This window comes from Lepidochelys kempii, chromosome 16, assembly GCF_965140265.1.
Source record: "Lepidochelys kempii isolate rLepKem1 chromosome 16, rLepKem1.hap2, whole genome shotgun sequence".
NCBI lineage: Eukaryota > Metazoa > Chordata > Testudines > Cheloniidae > Lepidochelys > Lepidochelys kempii.
This window is the reverse complement of record NC_133271.1, coordinates 12,097,375-12,120,151: the sequence shown is the minus strand read 5'-3', so window position 1 is coordinate 12,120,151 and position 22,777 is coordinate 12,097,375. Positions and strand designations below refer to the sequence as shown.

The 22,777-nt window shown below is 44.2% G+C and overlaps 1 protein-coding gene across 7 annotated transcripts in view; it reads left to right on the top strand.

Annotated features, from left to right (window-relative positions):
• The window catches only part of TNC (tenascin C), a 92,373-nt gene that overhangs the window by 32,847 nt on the left and 36,749 nt on the right, over positions 1-22,777 (top strand). For all 7 annotated transcript variants that reach the window (XM_073314115.1, XM_073314112.1, XM_073314111.1 and 4 more), the window contains exons 2-10: positions 2,233-2,826; positions 4,129-5,628; positions 7,233-7,496; positions 8,828-8,943; positions 9,334-9,490; positions 10,066-10,335; positions 11,377-11,562; positions 13,070-13,159; positions 14,018-14,281. In XM_073314115.1, coding sequence (XP_073170216.1) covers positions 2,364-2,826; positions 4,129-5,628; positions 7,233-7,496; positions 8,828-8,943; positions 9,334-9,490; positions 10,066-10,335; positions 11,377-11,562; positions 13,070-13,159; positions 14,018-14,281 — 3,310 coding nt within the window. In that variant the 5' untranslated portion in view covers positions 2,233-2,363. The remainder of the gene's footprint in view (positions 1-2,232; positions 2,827-4,128; positions 5,629-7,232; positions 7,497-8,827; positions 8,944-9,333; positions 9,491-10,065; positions 10,336-11,376; positions 11,563-13,069; positions 13,160-14,017; positions 14,282-22,777) is intronic.

The following is a 22,777-nucleotide window of genomic DNA, read 5'->3' as shown; positions in this document are numbered from 1 at the left end:
CCCCATTTACAGATGGGCCTAGGTCACAAATTGAGATATAGATCTAGATCTGAACTTCACCAACCATTGGGAGTGTCTGGCTCAGGACCACCTCTATTATTATTTACCTGGTGACTTTTTCCAGCACAGAAGCTGGGTTCAAACACTTTTGAACAAACAGGGAAAGTGCTGGAGAATGATTCAAAGCTGAATGGTTTCCTAGACAGAGAACAAGATGCGGTTGCACCTTGTATGGTTCTGATTTATTTCCTAATTAAAAAATATAAAGTTCACTCTTTGGGAGCCCTGCTTTGTCTATGCAGAAAATGGACCTGGATAAAGGAGGCTGGGGTATTCTTGTCCTCCTGTTGTAAAAGCCAGCGGAATTGCATGGGGAAACAAAATTGATCTCTACACTTCATGGGAGGCAAAGGGCCATGGAAGCTGGTTACCCAGCTGATATCTATTGCCATCAGAGCCTTGGGTATCAGAGTCTTTATTGCTGTTTGGGGAATTACCAACACAAAGAAAGAGAGGCCACATCCAGTCATGGGCCAACAACTGATCTATCCATTTAACAAGACTTTTCTGGGAGTGGAAAGCAACACAAAAATTAAGGTATTTATTAGGGAGTGGTTGGATAGCCTGCCGAGCAGGCTCTTTGAGTATGTCAGTCTGAGAGAAGAAGGGCTAATTCTGAATGGACGAAGATTGGGGGGAAGGGGGCGGTTATTTTTTTTTTATCTGCTCTCCAGTTCAGTCCACTTGAAATTCACCTCAACATCTTTTTTTTTCCCCTCCCGAATTAAAAAAGAATGACATGCAGGAAGGGCTGTTCTGGCCCAGCCAGGTGGCCGTGGCTAAAAGTAGGTACTTTATGGATAGCTGATGAAAGATCAGATATTGGAAAATGGTGCCTGGTGAAAGGAGTCACCTGTTGCTGAAAAGACCTGTTCACACCTGTGTCAATGTGAAGCTTTCTCTTTCTCTTGAAGGGCTCAGGTATATCAAAGGGGTTTTCTTTTCTTTTCTTTTCTTTTCTTTTCTTTTCTTTTCTTTTCTTTTCCCAGTTATTCCCCCACACACCTGTCTGGTCTCCTACCCTTCCGAGAGATTGATGTAGCTCAGCACAGTGCAAGATACCTGCTACACTTGAACTAATATCTGTTTCTCCCAGTATATACGATGGCCTGGATCCTTAGCAGATGTAAATCAGTGTGGCTGTGAAGAAGATATCAAAGTCCATAAGCTTGACTCTTCGTCTGAGAACACATTTACTTCACTGCCATAAACCAATTCCTTTGCGGGGGTCTATATAAGAAACACATTAAGTCTTGACATTGATCCCCTTTCTACCCCCCAAGTCAATTGTAAATAAAGGGAAACAGTTGAAATGGGCTTAGTGGCTGTGACGTGCTAGATGACACATGATTTAGGTCTCAAATGGCCTGATGCTTGTTAGGCTGAGACCACTTGGTTGTTGGGTGAGAGGAGGGAGGGATTCTTAGTTTCTTACTAGAATGACATCAAAATGTAGAATTTCCATTTGTTTTTAAAGGAAATCATCTTGATTTTTTTCAGAGTAACAGCCGTGTTAGTCTGTATGCACAAAAAGAAAAGGAGTACTTGTGGCACCTTAGAGACTAACCAATTTATTTGAGCATGAGCTTTCGTGAGCTACAGCTCACTTCACCGAAGCTCACGAAAGCTCATGCTCAAATAAATTGGTTAGTCTCTAAGGTGCCACAAGTCCTCCTTTTCTTTTATCTTGATTTTTGTGTTTTGACTAGTTCTGCTTCTTACCCTTATAAAAACAGAGTATCCTTCAGTAATAGCCCCCAAACTTACTGCTCACAATACTTCTTTCAGGGGGCCGGATTCTTACCTCGAGTGCACATGGACAGTGCCCATTGTCAGCAATGGAATTTACATGTGTGCACCGGGTGGGTAGAATTTTTGTCAGCAGTCTTGGTTTCCGTTCTTGGCCCTGTGAATCACTTAAACTCTCTGTGGCTCAGTATGTTCACTTGTAAAATGGGGACTCATTTGCAAGTGCACCAGGGTCTTGGATGGAAGGGGATGGATTGTGGTGGTGTTTAAATGCAGGCTCAGTGACTTGAAGCTGACTGGCTCTTGATGTCAGCGGTGGTGCACCTGACCTCTTTATCAGGCCTCCCGGCTTTCAGTATTGCGGATCTTTAATTGGGAGGTGCAGTGGTAACTCATTCTGTGCAACTTTCATTGTTGTTATAGGGGGAAAGCACAGCAGGAAGAGAAGAGAAATAGAATTTTGTTTGGAGCTGGCTCTCCAAATTCTTCTCCGGACTGAGAAAGCAAAACGGCATTAAGGAACCAGCAGTGTCCCAAAGGAGCCAAATATCACCATGGGGCTTCCCTTGCAGGTTTTGACCTGTGCCATCATAGCTTTGCTACACCACCATGTCAACGGTGGGCTCATCAAGAGAATTATCCGGCAGAAGCGGGAGACCGGGTTAAACGTGACCTTGCCGGAGGATAACCAGTCTGTGGTCTTTAACCACGTCTACAACATTAATGTACCCATGGGCTCCCTCTGCTCTGTGGACTTGGACTCAGCTAATGAGGACGCAGACCTGAAGCCCCAGGTTGAGCCAAGCAAGACCTACCAGGAGCACACGGTGAACGAGGGGAACCAGATTGTCTTCACACACCGCATCAACATCCCCCGCCGGGCTTGTGGCTGTGCAGCTGCCCCTGACATCAAGGATCTGCTGAGCAGACTGGAAGAGCTGGAGGGGCTGGTATCCTCTCTACGAGATCAGTGCTCCAGCAGCGCTGGCTGCTGCCACAGCGGCCTAACAGCAGAGGGTAAGGCGGGTGGGCGAAGCTGCTGCGTAGCAGAGTCTGGCTCCTGGCTGCGAATAAATGAGAGCTTGTTGAAAAACCGGGGAAAATGAACCCCATTCGTTCTGAAGTGCCATCAAAATTGGAAATATTTTTGACCAGCTTGTGAAATGTTAAGATACATTTGCAAGACTTGGATTTATCCACAGGCCATAGCCAGACAACTGTTATTCATGAATCCCTTTGGTTCATGAATCACCCGGTTCATGGATCCCTGTGGGGCTTAGGCTGCAGATAAGCAGCCACAGGCCTAGAGGGAGACAGCAGCAGGTGAGGCCAGAGGCTGAAACATGGGCACTTTGGGAGCTCTTATCCTGAACACGTAGGTGTCTGGATTAGGGTTTGGTGGGAGTTTTGTGGATCGCAGTGCAGCCAAAACTGGGGCTTAGGTGCCCAAGTACCTTTGTGCATCTGGGCTTTCAACAAAGCCATCCTTTATAACAGCAGCTGAGAATCAGGCCCTATATTCTTATGATTATCATTTTGTAAGGACAGAAAGTATTATCCACTGGCCTGGCCAGAAATCCATCAGCGGGTCGTGCCTGTCGACTTCAAAGTGCTGCACAGACTCTAATTCCTCTTCACTGCCTCCCCACTCCATCTTATCCCCATGTTACAGATGGGGTAAATGAGTCCCTGAGACTATATATGCCCAAGGCAGCACAGCCAGTGTGTTTGTACAGCACCTAGCACAATGGGTCCCCATTCTTGGCTGGCTGTTAGGTATTACTGTAATAAACATGATTAATAATAAATAATACATTTTAAAATTCTTACCATTATCTCTTTTTTAAAATTTCAACATACCTCTGCTCTTGTTGGGTTTGGTCGGGGCTGTCAGAGCAGCAGAATGAAGTGTGAGAAGCCATTTTCAGAGTATATTTGGCACAACCCAAACCTGAAGGGTTTAATCTTACACAAAACTTTTGGATATTTATCCACGCCAAATTTTTTGAGATTCACCCATCCCTTAATCACTATGTGATATTTGTGTGAGCAGGCCACGAATCCAAGCTCACTGTCCACATTGGCATCATCCCACTTCTGCCACCATTACTATTTTTTAAGAGAAGAGGTAACAGTTGTCCTTGGGTTCAGTGGATGCTTACCCCTGCCATTTTATACAAGATTATAAAATTTTGTAACCCTGACCCGTGCCCTACGAGCAGTACCAGAGTGGTCTTAGTAACAATCTTGTGTGTCTAACTTCTGTGACGCACACCACAATCTCTTAGGTGTAATGAGTTTTCTGATTCATTGATACAGGACAAGTGGACACCACGCCATATTGCAGTGGACGAGGGAACTACAGCACTGAGCACTGTGGCTGCATTTGTGAACCTGGCTGGAAAGGACCCAACTGCTCAGAACCAGAATGCCCGAACAATTGCAACAACAAAGGCCACTGTGTCAATGGAAAATGTATCTGTGATGAGGGCTTCACTGGGGAGGACTGCAGCCAGCTCACCTGCCCCAATGACTGCAGTGACCAAGGCAAATGCATCAATGGTGTCTGTCTGTGCTTTGAGGAGTACACCGGTGAGGACTGCAGTGAAGAGCTTTGCCCGGTGGCATGCAGGGAGCATGGAAAGTGTGTGAACGGTCGGTGTGTGTGTGTTGAAGGCTTCACTGGTGAGGACTGCAGTGAGCCGCTCTGCCCGAACAACTGCAATAACCGTGGGCGCTGCGTGGAGAAAGAGTGTGTGTGCGACGAAGGCTACACAGGTGAAGACTGCGGCGAGCTTATCTGCCCCAATGACTGCTACGACCGTGGCCGCTGTGTCAACGGGACCTGCTACTGTGAGGAGGGCTTCACCAGGGAGGACTGTGGGGAGCTTACCTGCCCCAACAACTGCAACAACAATGGCCGCTGCAGTAATGGGCTGTGCATCTGCAATGAGGACTTTGTGGGCGACGACTGTAGCGAGCGGCGGTGCCCCAAGGACTGCAACAAGCGGGGGCGCTGCGTCAACGGGAAGTGCGTGTGCAACGAGGGCTTTGCTGGCGCCGCCTGTGGCCAAGTGAAGTGCCCCAAAGATTGTAACAACCGGGGCCGCTGCATCAATGGGCAGTGTGTGTGCCAGGAGGGCTTCATGGGCGAAGACTGCAGTGAGTTGCGGTGTCCTAGCGACTGTAGCAACCGGGGCCGCTGTGTCAATGGGCAGTGTGAGTGTGACGAGGGCTTCACAGGCGAGCATTGCAGCCAGCTGAAGTGCCCCAATGACTGTAACAACCGGGGGCGCTGCGTCAACGGGCAGTGTGTGTGTGAAGAGGGCTTTGTGGGCGAGGACTGCGGAGAGCTGAGGTGCCTCAACGACTGTAACAACCGGGGGCTCTGCGTCAACGGGCAGTGTGTGTGTGAAGAGGGCTTCGTGGGCGAGGACTGCGGAGAGCTGAGGTGTCCCAACAACTGTAATGACCACGGGCGCTGCGTCAATGGGCAGTGCGTGTGCGACGAGGGGTACATGGGGGAGGACTGTGCTGAGCTGAGGTGCCCCAATGACTGCAACAACCGGGGGCTCTGCGTCAACGGGCTGTGCCAGTGTGACAATGGGTTCACTGAGATCGACTGTAGCCAACAGCGGTGTCCCAGTGACTGCAACAACCGGGGGCTCTGCGTCAACGGGCTGTGCCAGTGCGACGAGGGCTTTCAAGGAGTGGACTGCGGTGAGCGATCCTGCCCCAACAACTGCAATGACATGGGCCGCTGCGTTGATGGGCATTGCATTTGTGATGACGGATACGAAGGGGATGACTGCGCCAATGGTAGGTTTTAGTGTTGGTCTCAGCCAGCCAACCACCCTTAAATTACCCTCTATTTGTCCGTCAGCGAATGGAGATTTAAGGGTATTTTTTAGAAAGCCGGGGTCTGATTCGGATCTTGTTTACGATGGTATAAACCAGGAATGACCCCAGTGAAGTCACTGGGGTTAAGGCAGCATTTGGCCAAGGTGACCAGAATTCTTGTTATTTCTACTGTTCTTGGGTCTAATAGTTTGATGACCAAGAGGCCAGTGAGGCTAACACTGTAGCTATGTTTCTCACCTGGTATAAATCTGTACAATTCCCATGGACGTCAGTGGCTATGCAGCGATTTACAAGTAGCTGGCAATATGGCCTCCTGCACTTTTACTTTCCCATGACACTTCTTCTGTTGTATTCTTCTGTACTGGCTGTAGCTAAAATACATCTGCTCAGCCAAGGGGAAAGCAAAGAGTCCTAGAACTAGGGAGTCAGCTGGATTTGCTAAGGGAAGTAGCTTTTTAAAGTGTAGAGGGAGCTTTGACTCGAAAATAAGACTTGTGGCCCTCCAGGAATACTGGAGTATAGGCTAAAGACTTCAAAGGTTGACAGCCTGAGTTCTGTGTATTTCTGATAGCCAGGTTGCAGATTAAAGATAAGTTTCCTATGTCTGATACCGCTTGTTCATGCTGAACTGGGAAAGTGGGGGGTTTGCATCTGCAGCATAGCAACTGTTTCAGGTGTACAGAACAGAGTGCGTGCCACGCTGTGGCACCATGCAAGGAGAGACCAAGGAGCTCAGTTGGTTGACTGCTCCTTGGGAGTAAATCAACCTGTGGAATGGACAGTCTTGGCTCCCATCCTCTCTGACTTGCTGGTCAGCAAAGCTGAGTCAGCACTGGGAGTTTTGTCATTTGCTGTTAGCACAACCTATGGCCCTTAAGACAACTTGCAGTCACTCCTGTAGGAGTTTCAGAGGGGCAGCCGTGTTAGTCTGTATCAGCAAAAACAAAGAGGAGTCCTTGTGGCACCTTAGAGACTAACAAATTTATTTGGGCATAAGCTTTCCTGGGCTAAAACCCACCTATTTTCCTCTCCATGCATCTGATGAAGTGGGTTTTAGCCCACGAAAGCTTATGTCCAAATAAATTTGTTAGTCTCTCAGGTGCCACAAGGCCTCCTTGTTGTTTTTCCAATAGGAGTTGTAACTCTTGGGCTATGAAACCCTGCTGTGTTCCTTTTGCTGTCCCTGTGGTGACATTTCCAATTCTTTATCTCCTCCAGTTTCCTCCCAGCAGAAGAATCCTGAGTCTTAGTTTGATCTCCCACCCATGAAAATCTGGAATAATTCCTCTGAAATTGTTGAAGTAATTCCAGATAGCTGGCCTCACCCAAGCTGACAATAGGATTTGAACCCAGGATCTTCAGCTAAACTCATGGGCCATTAGCACTTGAGATAAGTCACTAAGTCCCCTAACAGGCAGCTCTGGTGGCCTTATAAACCTCTGTGCATCAGCCATTAGAGGGGGGCGTGTATTACTATGAACAGGAGTTGCATATGGGTGTGACAGCAGAAATTGGCCCACTGTCTTAATGTCTCCATTGATTTTTTTTTCTCCCCCTGGCAGTGTCCTCTCCAAGCGACTTGACAGTGACAGAAGTGACAGATCAGACGGTCAATCTGGAATGGAAGAATGAGAATCTAGTCAATGAGTATCTCATCACCTATGTTCCTACCAGTGTTGGTGGCCTAGAACTGCAGTTCAGGGTGCCTGGAAACAAGACATCTGCTACCATCCGTGAACTGGAGCCTGGTGTGGAATACTTTATCCGTGTGTTTGCCATCCTAAAGAACAAGAAGAGTATTCCAATCAGTGCCAGGGTGGCAACCTGTGAGTTTAAAATAAATACAAATCTCTATATTTGACCATCTCTCTGCTCCCTAATATACATTTACTTGTCTCTTTTCTTTTCTTTGGGACTTTTCTTTTTTTATTGTTCTTTCTCTTTTGTATTCCACTTGAAGTCTGGACCAAGCCAGAGTCTCCTCAGTTTTCTTTTCCAATCTCTTCTTGCAATGGTATGCCTTCAGAACGATAGAATTACAGTACTGGAACTTTCCTGCTCTGCATGAAGCCTTCCATTGAATATCATTGGGTTCCTGTAAACCAAAACTCTGTCTACTGTCATGACAGGCTACAGTTTAAGGCTTTGGGACTCCACCTGTAAAATCGTTTTCATGCATCCACGTAAAAGCATTTGGCTCAGTACTATTGTAATTGGATTTTCAATGCTTCCAAGTACAAATCACTTTCATTGCACATCTGTCTCACCTTTCTCTACGATATCTCAATGCCTTTCACTACTGCAAGGTTCAGCCTCTTGTAAGGCATGCCATGCCGTACCATACTATTCTATACCCGTGGCCCTCTAGCCCTATAATAACACTATTATAAGCTGTTGCTGTAGAATATTATGCTTTATTTTTAAGAGTAATGTGCACCATCAAAGCCAGATTAAATAAGTGCATTCACTCTTCATTATCCTCATGTTTCAGTCTTGCCACCCAAATGAGCTCATATATTTCCAGTTGGCCCACCTGAGAAAGCAAAGGCATTGTGGGTATATATAATATATTTAACTTATTGCATGCATGTGCTAATTACTGTGCTTGGAAAGGTTCTATGGAAGGGAACTATCACCTGTAAGTAGAAGGGGCTAAAGTCTGATCTCTGCTTTAACATGTAGTGCTGCAGTGTATCACAGAACTGCTAAACTGGCAAGTACATAGCTATGCATGTCTCTTAAAAGGCACCAACATATCTGTGGGTGTGGCGGACATTTTGGGGGGGTGGGTCTGGAAATCAAGGATGATTAAAAAGCCCTTGTGGCTGGAGAGGTGGGAGGGAGGAGTCAGGATGGTGGATAGATTTTCCTATCGTTTGGGTCCCAAATTAACTCTGGCATCTTTGGGGACGAAAAAAAGTCATCCATCCGTCTACAGAACCCACCTTTGCTATCGGTCCACCGTGTGTTTGTTCATTGTACTAGTTGCCTATCTATCTATCTATAGCACCCGTCACAGTACCATGTAAGCATCTTGGAGTATCTCAAAACATCCCCAGTGATTTTCACCACGGTACTCGTTTGTGAAGACCTAGTTTTCTGATCTGTGGGAACACTATGATCCATGTAGCTACCCTCTTGCTGTTTCTCCTCATAGATCTGCCTGCTCCTGAAGGTCTGACATTCAAATCCATCAGGGAGACATCTGTGCAGGTGGAGTGGGATCCTCTGAACATTTCATTTGATGGCTGGGAGCTCGTCTTCCGAAATATGGTAAGGAAAAAGCTCATCCCGTGATGCCTCCGAGTACAAGTGCAGAGTGTTGGGCTCCTTTTATGCTGCATTCAAACTAGAGCTGGCCAGAGAATGCCCATTTTATTTCACAATAACTTTTGAGGGTTTAAAATTCGTTTTTGTTCCTCATTGGAATGAAAACCAAACTTTTCCAATGTTTCCACAAAATGGAATTGTTCCAAAAGGTCTGTTTTTGGATTCAGTGCTGTCTCCCTGGAAATGACCGGAGAGTCCCTCCATGGACCTCGGAAACCTTCCCATCAAAAACTTCATTAAAATCAGTTTGTCTTCAGGAAACGTTAGAGTTTGGATGAATAAAAAAGCAGTTAGTCCAACTTGAATTTTAACCAAGTGCCTTGTGTGTTACAGAAAAAGGAAGATAATGGGGACATAACCAACAGTTTGAAGAGACCAGACACATCGTATATGCAGCCAGGTCTGGCACCAGGACAACAGTATAACGTGTCCCTGCATGTAGTGAAAAACAAAACCAGAGGACCTGGGTTGTTTAGAGTGTTTACCACAAGTAAGTACTGTTCTGTTATTTGGTGTACTCTGTGGAGATGCTAAACTAGAGGCAAACCAAGCCACACTTTCAAAAGTTTCTGCTTTTGAAAACACATAGCCGGGAAGAACTGAAGTAGCTGACACAAGGAATGAGTGGGTTACCTGTCTGGGGAGGAAAGGAGATGTTTCTTCCAGCTGGCCGTGGGCCAGCATACATTTTATTCCCATTCAGAGAGTGCAACAAAGTGAAACAGGCTCTGCATCCTTAACCCACCACATGGAAACTATTTGGCACCAGCAGGAGTCCTCGTGCAGCTGAAGAACTTGCTTGGACTGCTGCTTATCCTTGCTGTGCCGATGCAGAACCGGCTCAGTATACGTCCCTTTTCCTTCCTGTGTAACACAGCACTTTCCATCTGCATCGGTAGAACGTTAAGGGCCATAAGGAAGTCGACATGAAGATGAGTTTCAGCTAATAGGAGCCACGTATTTGAACTTTGCTTTGATTCAACTATTAAGGGTCAATGTCCAGACTATGTTTGATCTCTCTATGATGGGATCAGAAAATTCATGTTTTTCCTCTTTCCTTAACAGAGCTTGATGGCCCAAGCCAGATTGAGGCAAGAGATGTGACAGACACCACAGCTTTAATCACATGGTTCAAACCTTTGGCTGAAATTGATGACATGGAACTCACCTACGGACCAAAGGATGTTCCAAGGGACAGGACGACCATCGACCTCTTTGAGGATGAAAGCCAGTACTCCATTGGGAATCTGAAGCCACACACAGAGTATGAGGTGACGCTGATCTCTCGGCGTGGGGACATGGCCAGCGACCCTGTGAAGGAAATCTTTGTCACAGGTAAAGAGCTTGTTCAGAAACGGTCATAGCTTCTTGTCTTCTGCTCTACTCCAATCACCATCAACACATCCATGCGAATTAGCTGTATCATGTTGCTTCACTTCACAGTTGTTATGCCAGCACAGCACTGTACCAGTCATAGAGGTTTATGGAAGTCGAGTAAACTTTTCAAAAGTGACTTAGGAACTTAGCTCCCATTGCTTTTCCAAGAGACTTAGGCTCCTAAGTGCCTGTATCTCTTTTGAAAATTGAAATTAGGTTCCCAGATTCTTTAGGACCTTTAGATACCTTTACCTTGAATCTCCCATTTCCCACACCATCACCACCACCAAACAGTGTTCCTCCTACCTTATCTGCCTGCCTGTGTGTTTACTGATCTAAAGTTTTCCTATAACCGCCATTACCACAGTGCCTAGTTCTGAACAGATGCATTATTCTGCCTACATCCATTGTGGATTAGAAGAGAACTCTTTTTTTTTTCCCTTCCTGGGTCCTGGGAATCTCTGCCTGCTTTGATTTTTAATTCAGTTTCACCTTTGGTTATGCTGGGAATGCTTTGGTAAAAGGTGTGCATTTTAGCATGCAGTCATGGTTTGGATCTGTTAATGGAGCCATATGACAATGCTGGGGAATAAATGGAACAAGGAGAATGAAATCTTCTTTTGCCCCAGGGTGGAGTTGTTTCACCAAAGCAGGATTTGAGTCCGTTATGGGAGTGAATTATGACAGCTCCTGGAATTTTTAGATAAAATCCCTATTTCACTCCAAGAGATGAGACTCCTTTAGGCCAGGGTTGGAGTGTATCTTCTGAATACTGAATTCCAGGGCTGGTCAACCATTTCCCGTCACACCTTTAATGTGATGGAAAATTGGGTTTTCGATTAAACAAAATGAAAAAATTTCACAGGAAGTGTCTGCTTTCCTTGAAGTGGCAACTTCTGTGGGAAAATTGATCTTATCTTGTAGATGGTACCATATGCCAGGCGTATGAATCATTCTTTCCTTCTGTCCTGAGAGAGAAAACCTTTTTTCCCTCCTCAGACTTGGATGCACCGAAGAACCTGAAGCGCCTGTCTCAGACAGACAACAGTATCACCTTGGAGTGGAAGAACAGCCAAGCCAGCATCGATAACTACAGAATCAAGTTTGCTCCCATCTCAGGTGGAGACCATGCTGAAATAACTGTGCCAAGGAGTAACCAGGTCACGACCAAGGCTACACTCACAGGTAGGATCAAAGTGAGATTGTTGTTAATGTAACTGGCACCAGTAACCATCTGGAGATCTGACCTCCTATCATCACGATGCACTGTGGCAAGGTGTAAAGGCATGTAACGGGTTACAAATAGAAGCCGGGTACCTGCTTGCCACATGGCTGATCTGGGGCAGGTCTCTAAAAACAAAGAGGAATCTACTGCATGGATAATGCCTTGTCCTCTCCCCTCACAGCTGTTGACTGTTTTGAAATCTTAGGTTAATAAAACTAGCCATGAATAAAGGGATCTTGAATTGAACCAGAGTTTGGGCTTTATTTTATGTCTCCAGCTGGTGCCTCAGCCCACCATAATATTTATATAATCACAACATAATTGCATCAATATTCAATAAGAGCATTGTTTTCATTAGGGTCTCATAAGCTATCTAGAGAGATCTGATCTTCCTTTGCTATGAATGGAACTTTCCCCAACTCTAAGAATTATATCTGCACAACAGAGGAACAGGAGACCCACTTAGTGTAAAGGACTGTATCTTCTGAATGGATTACAAAGAATTTACAAAAATGTAGCACTATAAAGAGTCATATTGGAGAGATGAGAAGAGAAATGTGAATCTATGAAAGAGACTTTAAAACCACACCAAAATCCATGCAGATTGGGATAATAAGTGTATTTGAATCTTTTATGGTAGAGAAGATATTCAGGATGTAAAAGACTTTGAAGATGATTTACATACCAGGAGACTCTCATTTTTTACCAACTTGGGTACATTGTGTCTTTGTTCCTGTCAGGAGCCACGTTGTCAGCCTGAGGGCCAGATTTTTAAAGGTATTTAAAGATGCGGATAGGCACCTAGTGGAATTTTCAAATCAATTTTGAAATCACTGGCAGTTGATTTTGGGTAACTTTGAAATCTCTCTAGGTGCCTCTCTGAATCTCAAAAAAAAAAAGGAGTACTTGTGGCACCTTAAAGACTAACCAACTAACACAGATGTTACTCTGAAATCTGACTCTCCAGGCACCTAAATACCTTTAAAAATCTGACACCAAGGCTCCGGCTCCCCATGCCACTTTTGCACGTGCTTGCAGAAGTGAGCACACACTTTTTTATGCTTGCAGGTTGACCTCTTGCCTGCAAGTTAGGCAGTTGGGATTTTCACATTCAACACGAAGTCTGCACACTCGTGCAGGTTACATTTATTTCAATCATAATCTCTTTGAGGTGGGAATTGTCACTTTTTATGTGTTTGTACAGTGCCTAGCACACAGGGACCCTGATCTTGGTTGAAGTCTCGAGGTAATGCAATGATGATAATAAATCACCAAGTTGACTGTGAATGCAACCGGTTTTTCTTCCACATTGGAGGCCCACCAGAGAGTGTCTGAAAATTTGGCTCTTAATGTTCATAGAACAGGAAAGATCTGGCGCCACTATAGTTTTCTTATTTAAAAAAACCAAGAAACTATTTATCTAGCACCATCCCTAAACAGTGACACATCTCTACACATTCACCGTAGGTCTGAGACCTGGAACTGAATATGGCATTGGAGTGACAGCAGTGAAGCAGGACAGAGAAAGCGCTCCTGCTACTATGAATGCTGCAACCGGTGAGATGATCCTTTTTCTTGGCCACCTAGGGGGAAAGAGCAAAGAAAGCTGGAGCTGTTCAAGAGCCCCAGTTAGGGGCCAAGTGTAGAAGTCTGGTAAATTGTGCAGTCCTTGTGGTCTCTTCCACTAAAAGTGAATGTTGTTGCTGGGAAAAAGAGAGAAGCCCACAAAATACGGTATAGTCCAGTTCTAAACATATAAAATGTTAATAGTGGGTTCAATTAACCATTGGGACAGCTTAGTGAGGGATGTGGCAAATTCTCCATCCCTGGGAGTCTTTTCCCCGGGATTGGAGGTCTTCTTAAAAACTTGCTCTAGTTCAATGGATCTCAACCCTTTTTGTACCCAGACCTGTTTCCGTACTGGCATCCCCCTTTCCATTACTGCTGTGGGAAGGGCCGTGCAATTGCAACCCCCTGCTACCTGTCTGTGGCACCCACTCTCCCCATGACTGCCAGGCTGAGCACCTGTGCTCTAGTTTCATCACACGGGCTCAGTGCTGGAATTACAGCTGAAACTGAATGCCTTTTAAAAATGAATAAATGAGGGGGTCAGATTCTGCCTCTCCTCCATGCAGCCCTGTTGAAATGAATGTTAGTGAGGGAGATCTGGATTCAGTTTGGTTTGCACATAAACGGAACTTCACCTGCTACTATTTAGACCAAGGAATAGGGTCTGAAAGACATAGAAAGGGAAATCAGGCTATCATTATACAGTGAATCTATTAAGGCAGCAAGAGTAATTATGGCTTTTTCTGCAGTTAGCTGAGAGAATACCTACATGGCAGTACACAGCTCCTGCCCTGAGGAACAGAAAAAATTCTGATGTATAAATAACCTCTGTGGTTTAATGTGCAGATCTGGATAACCCCAAGGACTTGGAGGTCACTGATAACACTGAAACGACCCTCTCCCTCCACTGGAGAAGACCACTGGCCAAGTTCGACCGCTACCGCCTCACTTACATTATCCCCTCTGGGATGAAGAATGAAATTGAGATACCAGCAGATAGCACCTCTTACCTCTTGCGAGGGCTGGAGGCTGGTACAGAATATACCATCACCCTAGTGGCAGAGAAGGGCAGACACAAGAGCAAACCCACAATGGTGAAGGAGTCTACTGGTAAGTAACAGCATCTGAATGGGTGCACTGTGTCCGATCCTCTTAAAGAGCATGTGAGATGGTCCAAACAAAATGTCACCGGCTTTCCAAGATGCTGCTGGGGAGCAGCTTTGAATACGTCAGCTGGCTGTAAAAACCTGGTTTCTCTCTGTCTAGTGTGTGAAAGCCTAACTGAGGTGTAGCCATGCCTTTTCCTTATCCCTTTGTTTTTCTCCATCTCCTCTGTTGTGTGCTTGCTTATCCCTTAAGGTGACCCCCACAATACACTTATTCTCCAGCAGAGAATGTACAACCTCGTTCTTTGCTTTAAATTGGACGATTTTGTGTGTGTCGGTCTAATGGTTTATTTTGTTTCCCTGCACTCTAGCAATCAAAGAAGGGGGACAAAGATGTTAACAGCACACCCCTTTAACATTCCCCCCCACCACCTTAATGAATTTTCATTGCAGCCTTTCTTGACACTGGAAGCATCAAAACATGGTTGGAGCCCTCACAATTCCGCTTTTGCCTGTCACCATTTTTCTCTTTCAATAGGAGAGGAAAGCTGATGTCCTAATGTTAGTCTCAGTCCCTTGAGTCCATTGGATACCACAACTGCTACACTTCTCGATAAAAGAGAGGCCATTGGTCCACCAGTATTCACCTTGAGCAGTACCCTATTCCTCAAGGAGTTTCTACTGAAGTCAGAGGGACTTCTTGTTGAGTAAGGAACTGTTCAGTGTGTAAATGGGGCCCAGAGATGGGACTATATCAGGCTATGGCCTTAGGGTAAAAGATAATCAGCTCCTATATGTTTTCAGGGTGTTTTATGTTTAAATATTGTGGGCTAGCATTCACCTGGTATAAATCAGCAGAGCTACACTGAAAACAGTGAGGTTACAACAGTTGGCACCAGCTGAAGATCTGGGCCTCGGAGTTTCATTTTCTTTCCTTCAATTCCATCTAGAGTACAAACCCATGCAAGAAATCTCAGATCTTACAAATTAGCAGCTGTAGACAAGAGAACATTGCCTGGTATTGCAAAGTCTGAAAATTGAAGTAGGCACCTTATTCTGCTGCCACACAGTCAATCCAATCCAACCCAACTTTATTTTCCATAGTATTTTTCATGCCAGCTGTACCTATAAATGCTATACAGAGTTGGATAATTCAAGACAGCTGAGAGTTCATATGCTGTAAACATCCACATTAAGTAAATTGTATGATAAATAAATAAGGCCAGTAGCCGAGTGGGAGAAAACTCAGCAGGCCCCGATACACAGAACAAAGCCAAGGGTCTACACTGCAGGGATGAGCAAACCTTTGATCTTTCCAGGGTTGTTTCTCCCCCTTCTCTTTGAAGAATCTTCAGACCCTCACAAGAAATGCACATAGAAGGTGAAAAGGCTTAAACAACATACATCAGAAGGACCTTGATGTGGAGTTTCACAAGCTAGTCATGTCTAGCATCAGAATCAAATCCCCTCAAACCTTATTCTGTATCTTCTTGTGATATCTTAAAAAATGCATGAAAGCAGTGTAATTTTTTAAGCATTTGCTCTGGGCCGTGAATAAACCGAGAGGCTCCTGAAGCACCAGAGAGGCAGCAGCACTCGTTGATGTAACCTATCTCTGGGATCTGTCCCTTGACTGGGGATGGATGCATCCCAAATGCATAAGAATCAGGGGCTGTAAAATAAGATCTTGTGGATGTGTGAACTGGGGGCTTGCTGCTTTCATGATTCCGTCCATGTTCCAGCGTGTGTGAGATCCTCCAGTCCTCAGGCCAAGCAAAACAAATCTTGTTAGCTCTCACACTCTGCCTACGGCGAGAGATGGCTTTTGCGCCGCTTCACCATGGGGCGGCGGGGGAGTGCTTGCTCTGAGCAGCAGGGAGCAGAGAGTATCTGATTCAAGTGGAAGGCACCAGGAGCATGAGTAGGACCGAACTAGCTCTTTGTATTCTAGGAAGGATGCAGCGGAGGAACCCAGGGGCGCAGCTTGGAAACACTCGTTCATTAAAAGAGAGATTTGTCCTCCGCACTGGAAAAAAAAAAAAAAAAGGAAACTGATTCACATGCAGCTTATAGAGCACAACCTGCTTTAGGGCAGGGAGTATTTGCTTTCAAAGTTCCCTTCTTTTACCCATGTTGTGTATTTTAGTCTTTCTCCTTAATCCTCCCTGACTTCTGTTTGTTCAGTCAGGCCTGCAGAGGTCAGGGAGCCTTTGGTTTGGTTTGCAGGATTTTTTTGTTTGTATCTGCCAATTATCTCCTACTGAAATCCTGTAAGATAGGCATTGCTCCTGTTGAGCTGAAGACATTATTTTCTTATGTGTTGTATGTCTGGCTGGTTCTCCCTCATACTTTCTTCAATCTCCCTCTGAGAATATAAACAACATCCACCCCCTTTGCACGCAAGCACGCACACACAACTTAAGAATCTTTGCAAATTGTGTAGCACGCTGGCAAAGAGTGTGTGTCACAATCTCCTTCAGTGGCCAGCCCATTAGTGGATAACAGTCAACTACGGCTACCAAGTAACGGAATGGATCCTTTAGCTCATGTGGTAGAGGTTTGTGCTTTGGTGCTGAAGGTCCTGGTTTCAAAATCTGCTTAGACGGTAATAAGTATGAAGTGCACAGTTCATTGACTTTTGTTCTTTTGAAAAAAAGGAAGGAATTAAGTATTTCATATTCTACCCTTTGCTTGTTTATTTCTTTATAGCCACACGTAGTCTAGATCTAAAGTGGGAGGCAACTCCTGGCCCAGATGAGTACTCTGGATCTTGGAGCTCAGAGGCTTCTGGGATGGGGGAGGATACGCTGAGGGATGTTGTGGTCTCCAATGTGACAGCGCATGGCTTTAGTCTCTCGTGGAAGGTGGACTCAGGAGCCTACACTAGTTTTGTGGTGGAGTACAAGGAGGTGGCATTGGCAGCTGGGCCTCTTGCAGAAGTCTTCATGCCTGGAGACTCCTTAGGCACTGTGATTGATGGCCTCCAGGCTAACACATCCTATAAAATCAAGGTGTACGGAATGATTGGAGGACAGCGCTCCCATCCTCTTGAAGCTGTGGCTACAACAGGTACATCTTTTCAGTTGTTAACTAAGGGGTCCCTAATCATGGTCCACTTTGTTAGTTGTTCCACCCAGGATCATGGTATATTTGCAGTTTAGAATGACATGAGAAGCAAAGAGGAACAAGCCATGTATTAGCTGGAAAGGCCATTTCTCCAGCATATCTTTCCAAATACATTTATGGAGGCAGAGAGTCAATTTGTAGTGTAACCACATAGCCCAGCTTTGAGGAAACTGAGCAATCAGATTGCATCTTTGTTTCTCCCTGCTCCAGTTCTGGAGCGATGCCTGAGCAGCATAATGTGGATGCTGGAGAAGGAGGGACAGTAGTATGTTACGCATGAGTGGCATGTGGAAATAAATGAATGGACTTTATAATAGCTGAGTGCCTGCTTAACATTCCTCTGCAACAGTGCACAGATTGTTCAGTGACTACTGGCATGTCTTGGATGAGATGCTTTCTTGTCTATGGAAGTGAGTTACAGGTCAAGAGCTGAATGGGAGCATGGCTTGGAGAAGGCAGCTTCCTACTCTGTTGAATGACTAAAGAAGATTCTTTCTATCTGCTGAGGACCCTTGACAATATTCTGTGTCAGTCCTTCTTTCTCTTATGGCTTCTGCTTGTCTGAAGTTTTGTCCCTGTTTTCCCAAGCTCAAAGTAATATTATCAACAATGAATAGGTGAGTCAGCCTGACAGGAACCTGCAGTGGTTATCACTGAAAAGTAATTTGCCAACAGATGCTACACAGTTACCACATCGGATTCCTGTTTAAAACAGAGGCATAAATGGGTATTGCAGATATCAGTATCTAGTGACTACTGGCAATACAGAATTTTTAATGGTAGCCATTGTGGTATATTAATCCACCACAAGTAAGACCTTAAATCAGATCCTGGCCACCAATTACTTCCCCTTTGTTGTTCTCCAATGGTACAAAGCTAGCGTAACCATCTAGCTGAGACAGAAGAGAGGGATATTTAAATGGAGGGCCCAAAATACGATGGAGGTTTCATGGTTGACCCTGATGCCAAAATCCTATCTGGGGAGGGTGAGAGCCCTGAGGCATAGAACTTGGGTTGATGGAAGACCTGGCACTGAATTGATTGTGGCCACCTCTTTCCAATAAATAAAGCAAAAGACAGAAACAAGAAATAGTAGAAAGTAACACTCCCAGCTCTGTACCAAGCACCCAGAGAAATCTGACTTCCAGGCAGAACATTAACGTTCTTCATAGTGAAAGTACTAGTGAGGAATTAAAATGGAATTCCTTTAGAAAGTCCAAGAACATCCATATAGGAAAGAATAGGCTATATGTATAAAAGGGACACCTCCGTTTGAATTTTTTACCCTCAGGATAATAAATATAGGTATTTCACTTTGACAAGGAATTCTCATAGCAATTTATCTGTTGTCCATCCAAATGCCCTTTCATGTGTTTAATTCCTGTGCGTTTGCTATTCACTCATCGTTCTACTAGGTGACATTCTGTCTGGCTCTCACCCATCCATCCAGAGTTTCTAGTTTGTCTCTCTTTTGTCCAGTTATCTAACTGTTGTTATCTTCACGTGTCTCTGCCACACACCCACTTTGTTATTCAACAATCAAACTGTTACATTTTCTGTTGTCCATTCATCTAGTTAACAATCTCTTACACATTGATAGCTATCACTAGCTACATTACCTGGATGTTTTCCATGTATCCAGCTATTTTCTATGTCTCCGTTCTATGTCTGTACACTAAGCCATTCATTTTTCTATTATGGGTTAGTTTTGAGCTAATCTGGTTTTCTCTCTACTTATCATCCATTCATTTCCCCTTTGTGGGTCTTGTTATTAAACCCTCAAACAGTATCCCTAGCTAGTTTTGCAACAAAATGATTGTAAATAATATGACAGTGTAACTTTACCTGCATGTCATGGGCCAATTTATGCCCTGCAACTCCAACTGAAGTCAGTGGAATCCCATGGGCAAAACTAAGGGCAGCATTTGGCCCAGTACGTTTAACCTACTGGTAATAGTTAGATCCAGAATTCAATACTAGTTGCAAGGGTGTCCCCTTCATGTGAGTTACTCACTGGAGTTATCATATACTCCACCATCCTTTTTTGCTATTAGCAGACTGCATGACAAATTAAGTCCTTGCCTGCAAATAATAGAATAAATAATTAAAATGGAGTCATTTTCTGTAGGGCTGGACAGAAAAAAAGGAAGAAAATTGTGACTTTTTTCCAAAAATTCCCCTTTTTATTTTGGAATTACAAAAAAATTATATTTGGGCAATTGAAAACCTTTGATCAACTTTGAAGCTTCTCAAAACCAATAGGGGGAGGGCTAGAATTTTGTGGAAATATCACTGAAATCTTTCCCCTTCTTTTCTGAAATTGTGAAATTTTGTCACATTTCTGAAATTCAGAAATGGTTAACTAGCTCTAATGTTCACCCTGTCCCCTTAGTTATGCGTTTATCTCTGCAGCAAGTGCAAAAGGATGTATAAAATCAGTCTGCCTTTTCCGCTCACATCTTTCCATGCTGTGCGTTCTTTTCTGCACGTCTCCACGATCTCCATTTCAATTTGTATAACGGACCCCATATCTCTATGATAATTTTGCTGTTCCCCCTAATTCTCATGTTCTGTGTATGTATCCAGTGCATGTCTATATAGTTGGATGTACTCTACAATATATGTTAGCTAGTAGAATGCATGTAGAGTAGTCAACATTTAGGCAGCATTTGCCTTCAACTAACACACACCTCAGATTCTGCTGTTGCCACAAATACTTAGAAAAGAACGGGTGGCAAGTCTTGGCAAAATGCAGCCAGTGTAACAGCAGTTCACAGACTTGTAGGAGGTTAATACTTAGATGTTGCATGCTTTCCTCAATTTTTCTCCCCTATGGCTATCACATGAACATAATGACTCTGATAAAAGCCAGTTAACAACTATAGGCTAACTCAGTATCCTCACTGGCAAAATGGGAATTAGTATAGTAATGCTCATGGTAGGTAATGCACTATCATGGTAATAAAGATACTGTCTTTCATTTATACAGTATATAGATTCTGGTCTCAGACTGGAGTAAATCAGGTGGAACTCTATCTAAGTCAATAATAGAGTTACACAGATCCATGACCAGTATGAGTGAATGGTTTCCATAGGCTTTCAGATTTCTTGAAGATCAGCAGAAAAGTACTTTACATGAGTGCTGGAAATGTATTTTCTAGATATCGCTTTTTCTTTTCTTTTCTTTTCTTTTCTTTTCTTTTCTTTTCTTTTCTTTTTTTGCTTTTGTTTCAAGATGTTTTAATTGTTCTTTCTCTCTGCAAACATTTTTGTGCTATGCTAGTATTTTGTCAGTTTGGAGACAGATATTGAATCGAGGCTATGTACCCATGCTGATCTGCCTGGTGGTGGAAGGCTGCTCACTGTCTTTTAAATGAATGCTACTGAGACAAGAAAGCAGGGGAGCCCTTTCAGTGTGGAATGATGTGGCTAGTCCACGAATGAAGAGATAATGCTGCATGGCTAATTGAAGTCTCAGAAAAGTTCTCTGCCTGTTGCTCTCCAACTGCGATGGGCGTTCTCTCTTATCGGTGCAATGCTCAGAATCCCAAAGGCTGATTGTGGTCTAAGGCATGTTACTCTTGGGTAGCATGGAAACCCATGCACAGAGCAAGTGCTGGCTCATCTCTTTGTCTTGTGGAGCTCTTAAAGAAAGAAGGCTCACATTTTATTTTTTTTAAGAATGAGGCATGTGTACAGACAGAAACAGCTCCACGTTTGTTTTTCTTCGGGTAGGAAGAAAGTTAGCAATGCTACTGCTATAGCTGAATTCTCAGTCTGTCTCAGATATGTTTGCAGTCCTAGCATGCATTCCATTTCCCGTTTCCATCAGCAGTTTTACCCATCATATTGTGTGGATAGAAGGCATGTTTAAGAGATTGAGGGCCAAATTCTTAGCCAGTGTAAATCAGCATAGCTCCGTGGAAGTCAATGAAGCTAGGCTGATTTACACTGTATCTCTACTGAAAACTAGTGTCCTTAAATTGCTAGCTATTGTGATTGATGCTCGAGAGCTACCATTGAGTGTGGCTGGTATGAGACTGACATTATGCTTTGTAATGCTTCCTCTGCTTATGACCTGGATTCAGTCTCCAAACAATCAGCTACCCCATCTGCTTTCTCTGTGTCTAGTGATCTTTAATGCAAACTGCAGAAACTAACCATTCTCAGATGTTAGGCATCATTTGGTTTCTTTGCCTTTTATTTTATTTTTTTTTAATAAGGAAAACTTAACTTGTGATTTACCTCTGTTTAGCACATCTAGTCACAGCACCTGGAGAATCAGACAGCGAAACAACACTTAATCCTACCAGCCCAGCACCTACTGAGCTAAGTTACTTAACAAACCCAAGCACTGATTCTCACACTCTGCTTTCAGTACCCACTGATTTTTCCACCCTGGAATTCACTGCCCAACTTCATGACCTTAAAATAACGGGCAGGACTTTCAATAGTTTCACAGTATCCTGGGCAGCACAAGATGCGTTATTTGATCAGTTCTTTATCACCCTGAAAAGCCTGCCCAGTTTAAACAGGACCCAGGAAATCTCTGTGCCCGGAAACCTACGAGAAACAGAATTTATCAATCTCACAGCTGGCACACAATACCTGATTAATCTCCGTGGAAGCACTCAAGGTCAGCTCTCTCAGTCACTGGATGCTCTAGCTGCCACAGGTATTTTCTATGGATTTTGTTATCCATATGTTCTCATTTCTGCTTTGACATTCTGGGTTTCATCTTGTACTGCAGTTCCATTGCAGAAATGCCAGGCTTCATGAGAGATGGCTTCCTTCTGAAATTCTTTTCTGCATGGGACAAAACTCCTGTTGCTTTGGAATGAGTTATGTAGCATGGACAGTTCCCCATCCAGCTTTTGAAGGGGCATAGCATTGATTCTCCCTTTACAGATTGCATGCAAAGACGGGATTCGATGCATCAGCTATTTATAAGACACATGGAAATAGCAGGATATGTGACTGGGTTTTGTTTGGATTGTGATCCAAACAAAAGGAAGATTGCAAGGAGGTAGTATCTGGCAGTGTTTCCATGGAAGTGGTGATGTCTGAAAGGGGGAAAAAAAAAGATTGTAACACATTGTGAGTGGGGATTTTCAGAGTTTTTAAACAGCCTCTTATTTTCCTTTTGCATATTCATTTCTCCTTGAGCAATACAACAGTAAAAGGAAACAACCGTATAAACTCTGAGTGCAATTCACTAATGATCAGGTACCGAGATGCAAATGTAGAGTTGGAGAAACAGACAATAGACTAGTAATACTCCCTGTCCACGTGCCAGTAACAAAATCACTGGTATGGAAATGGCTAGAACAGTCTCATCTTTTTCTACGACGTGTTATATCTTTTTTTTTTTTAA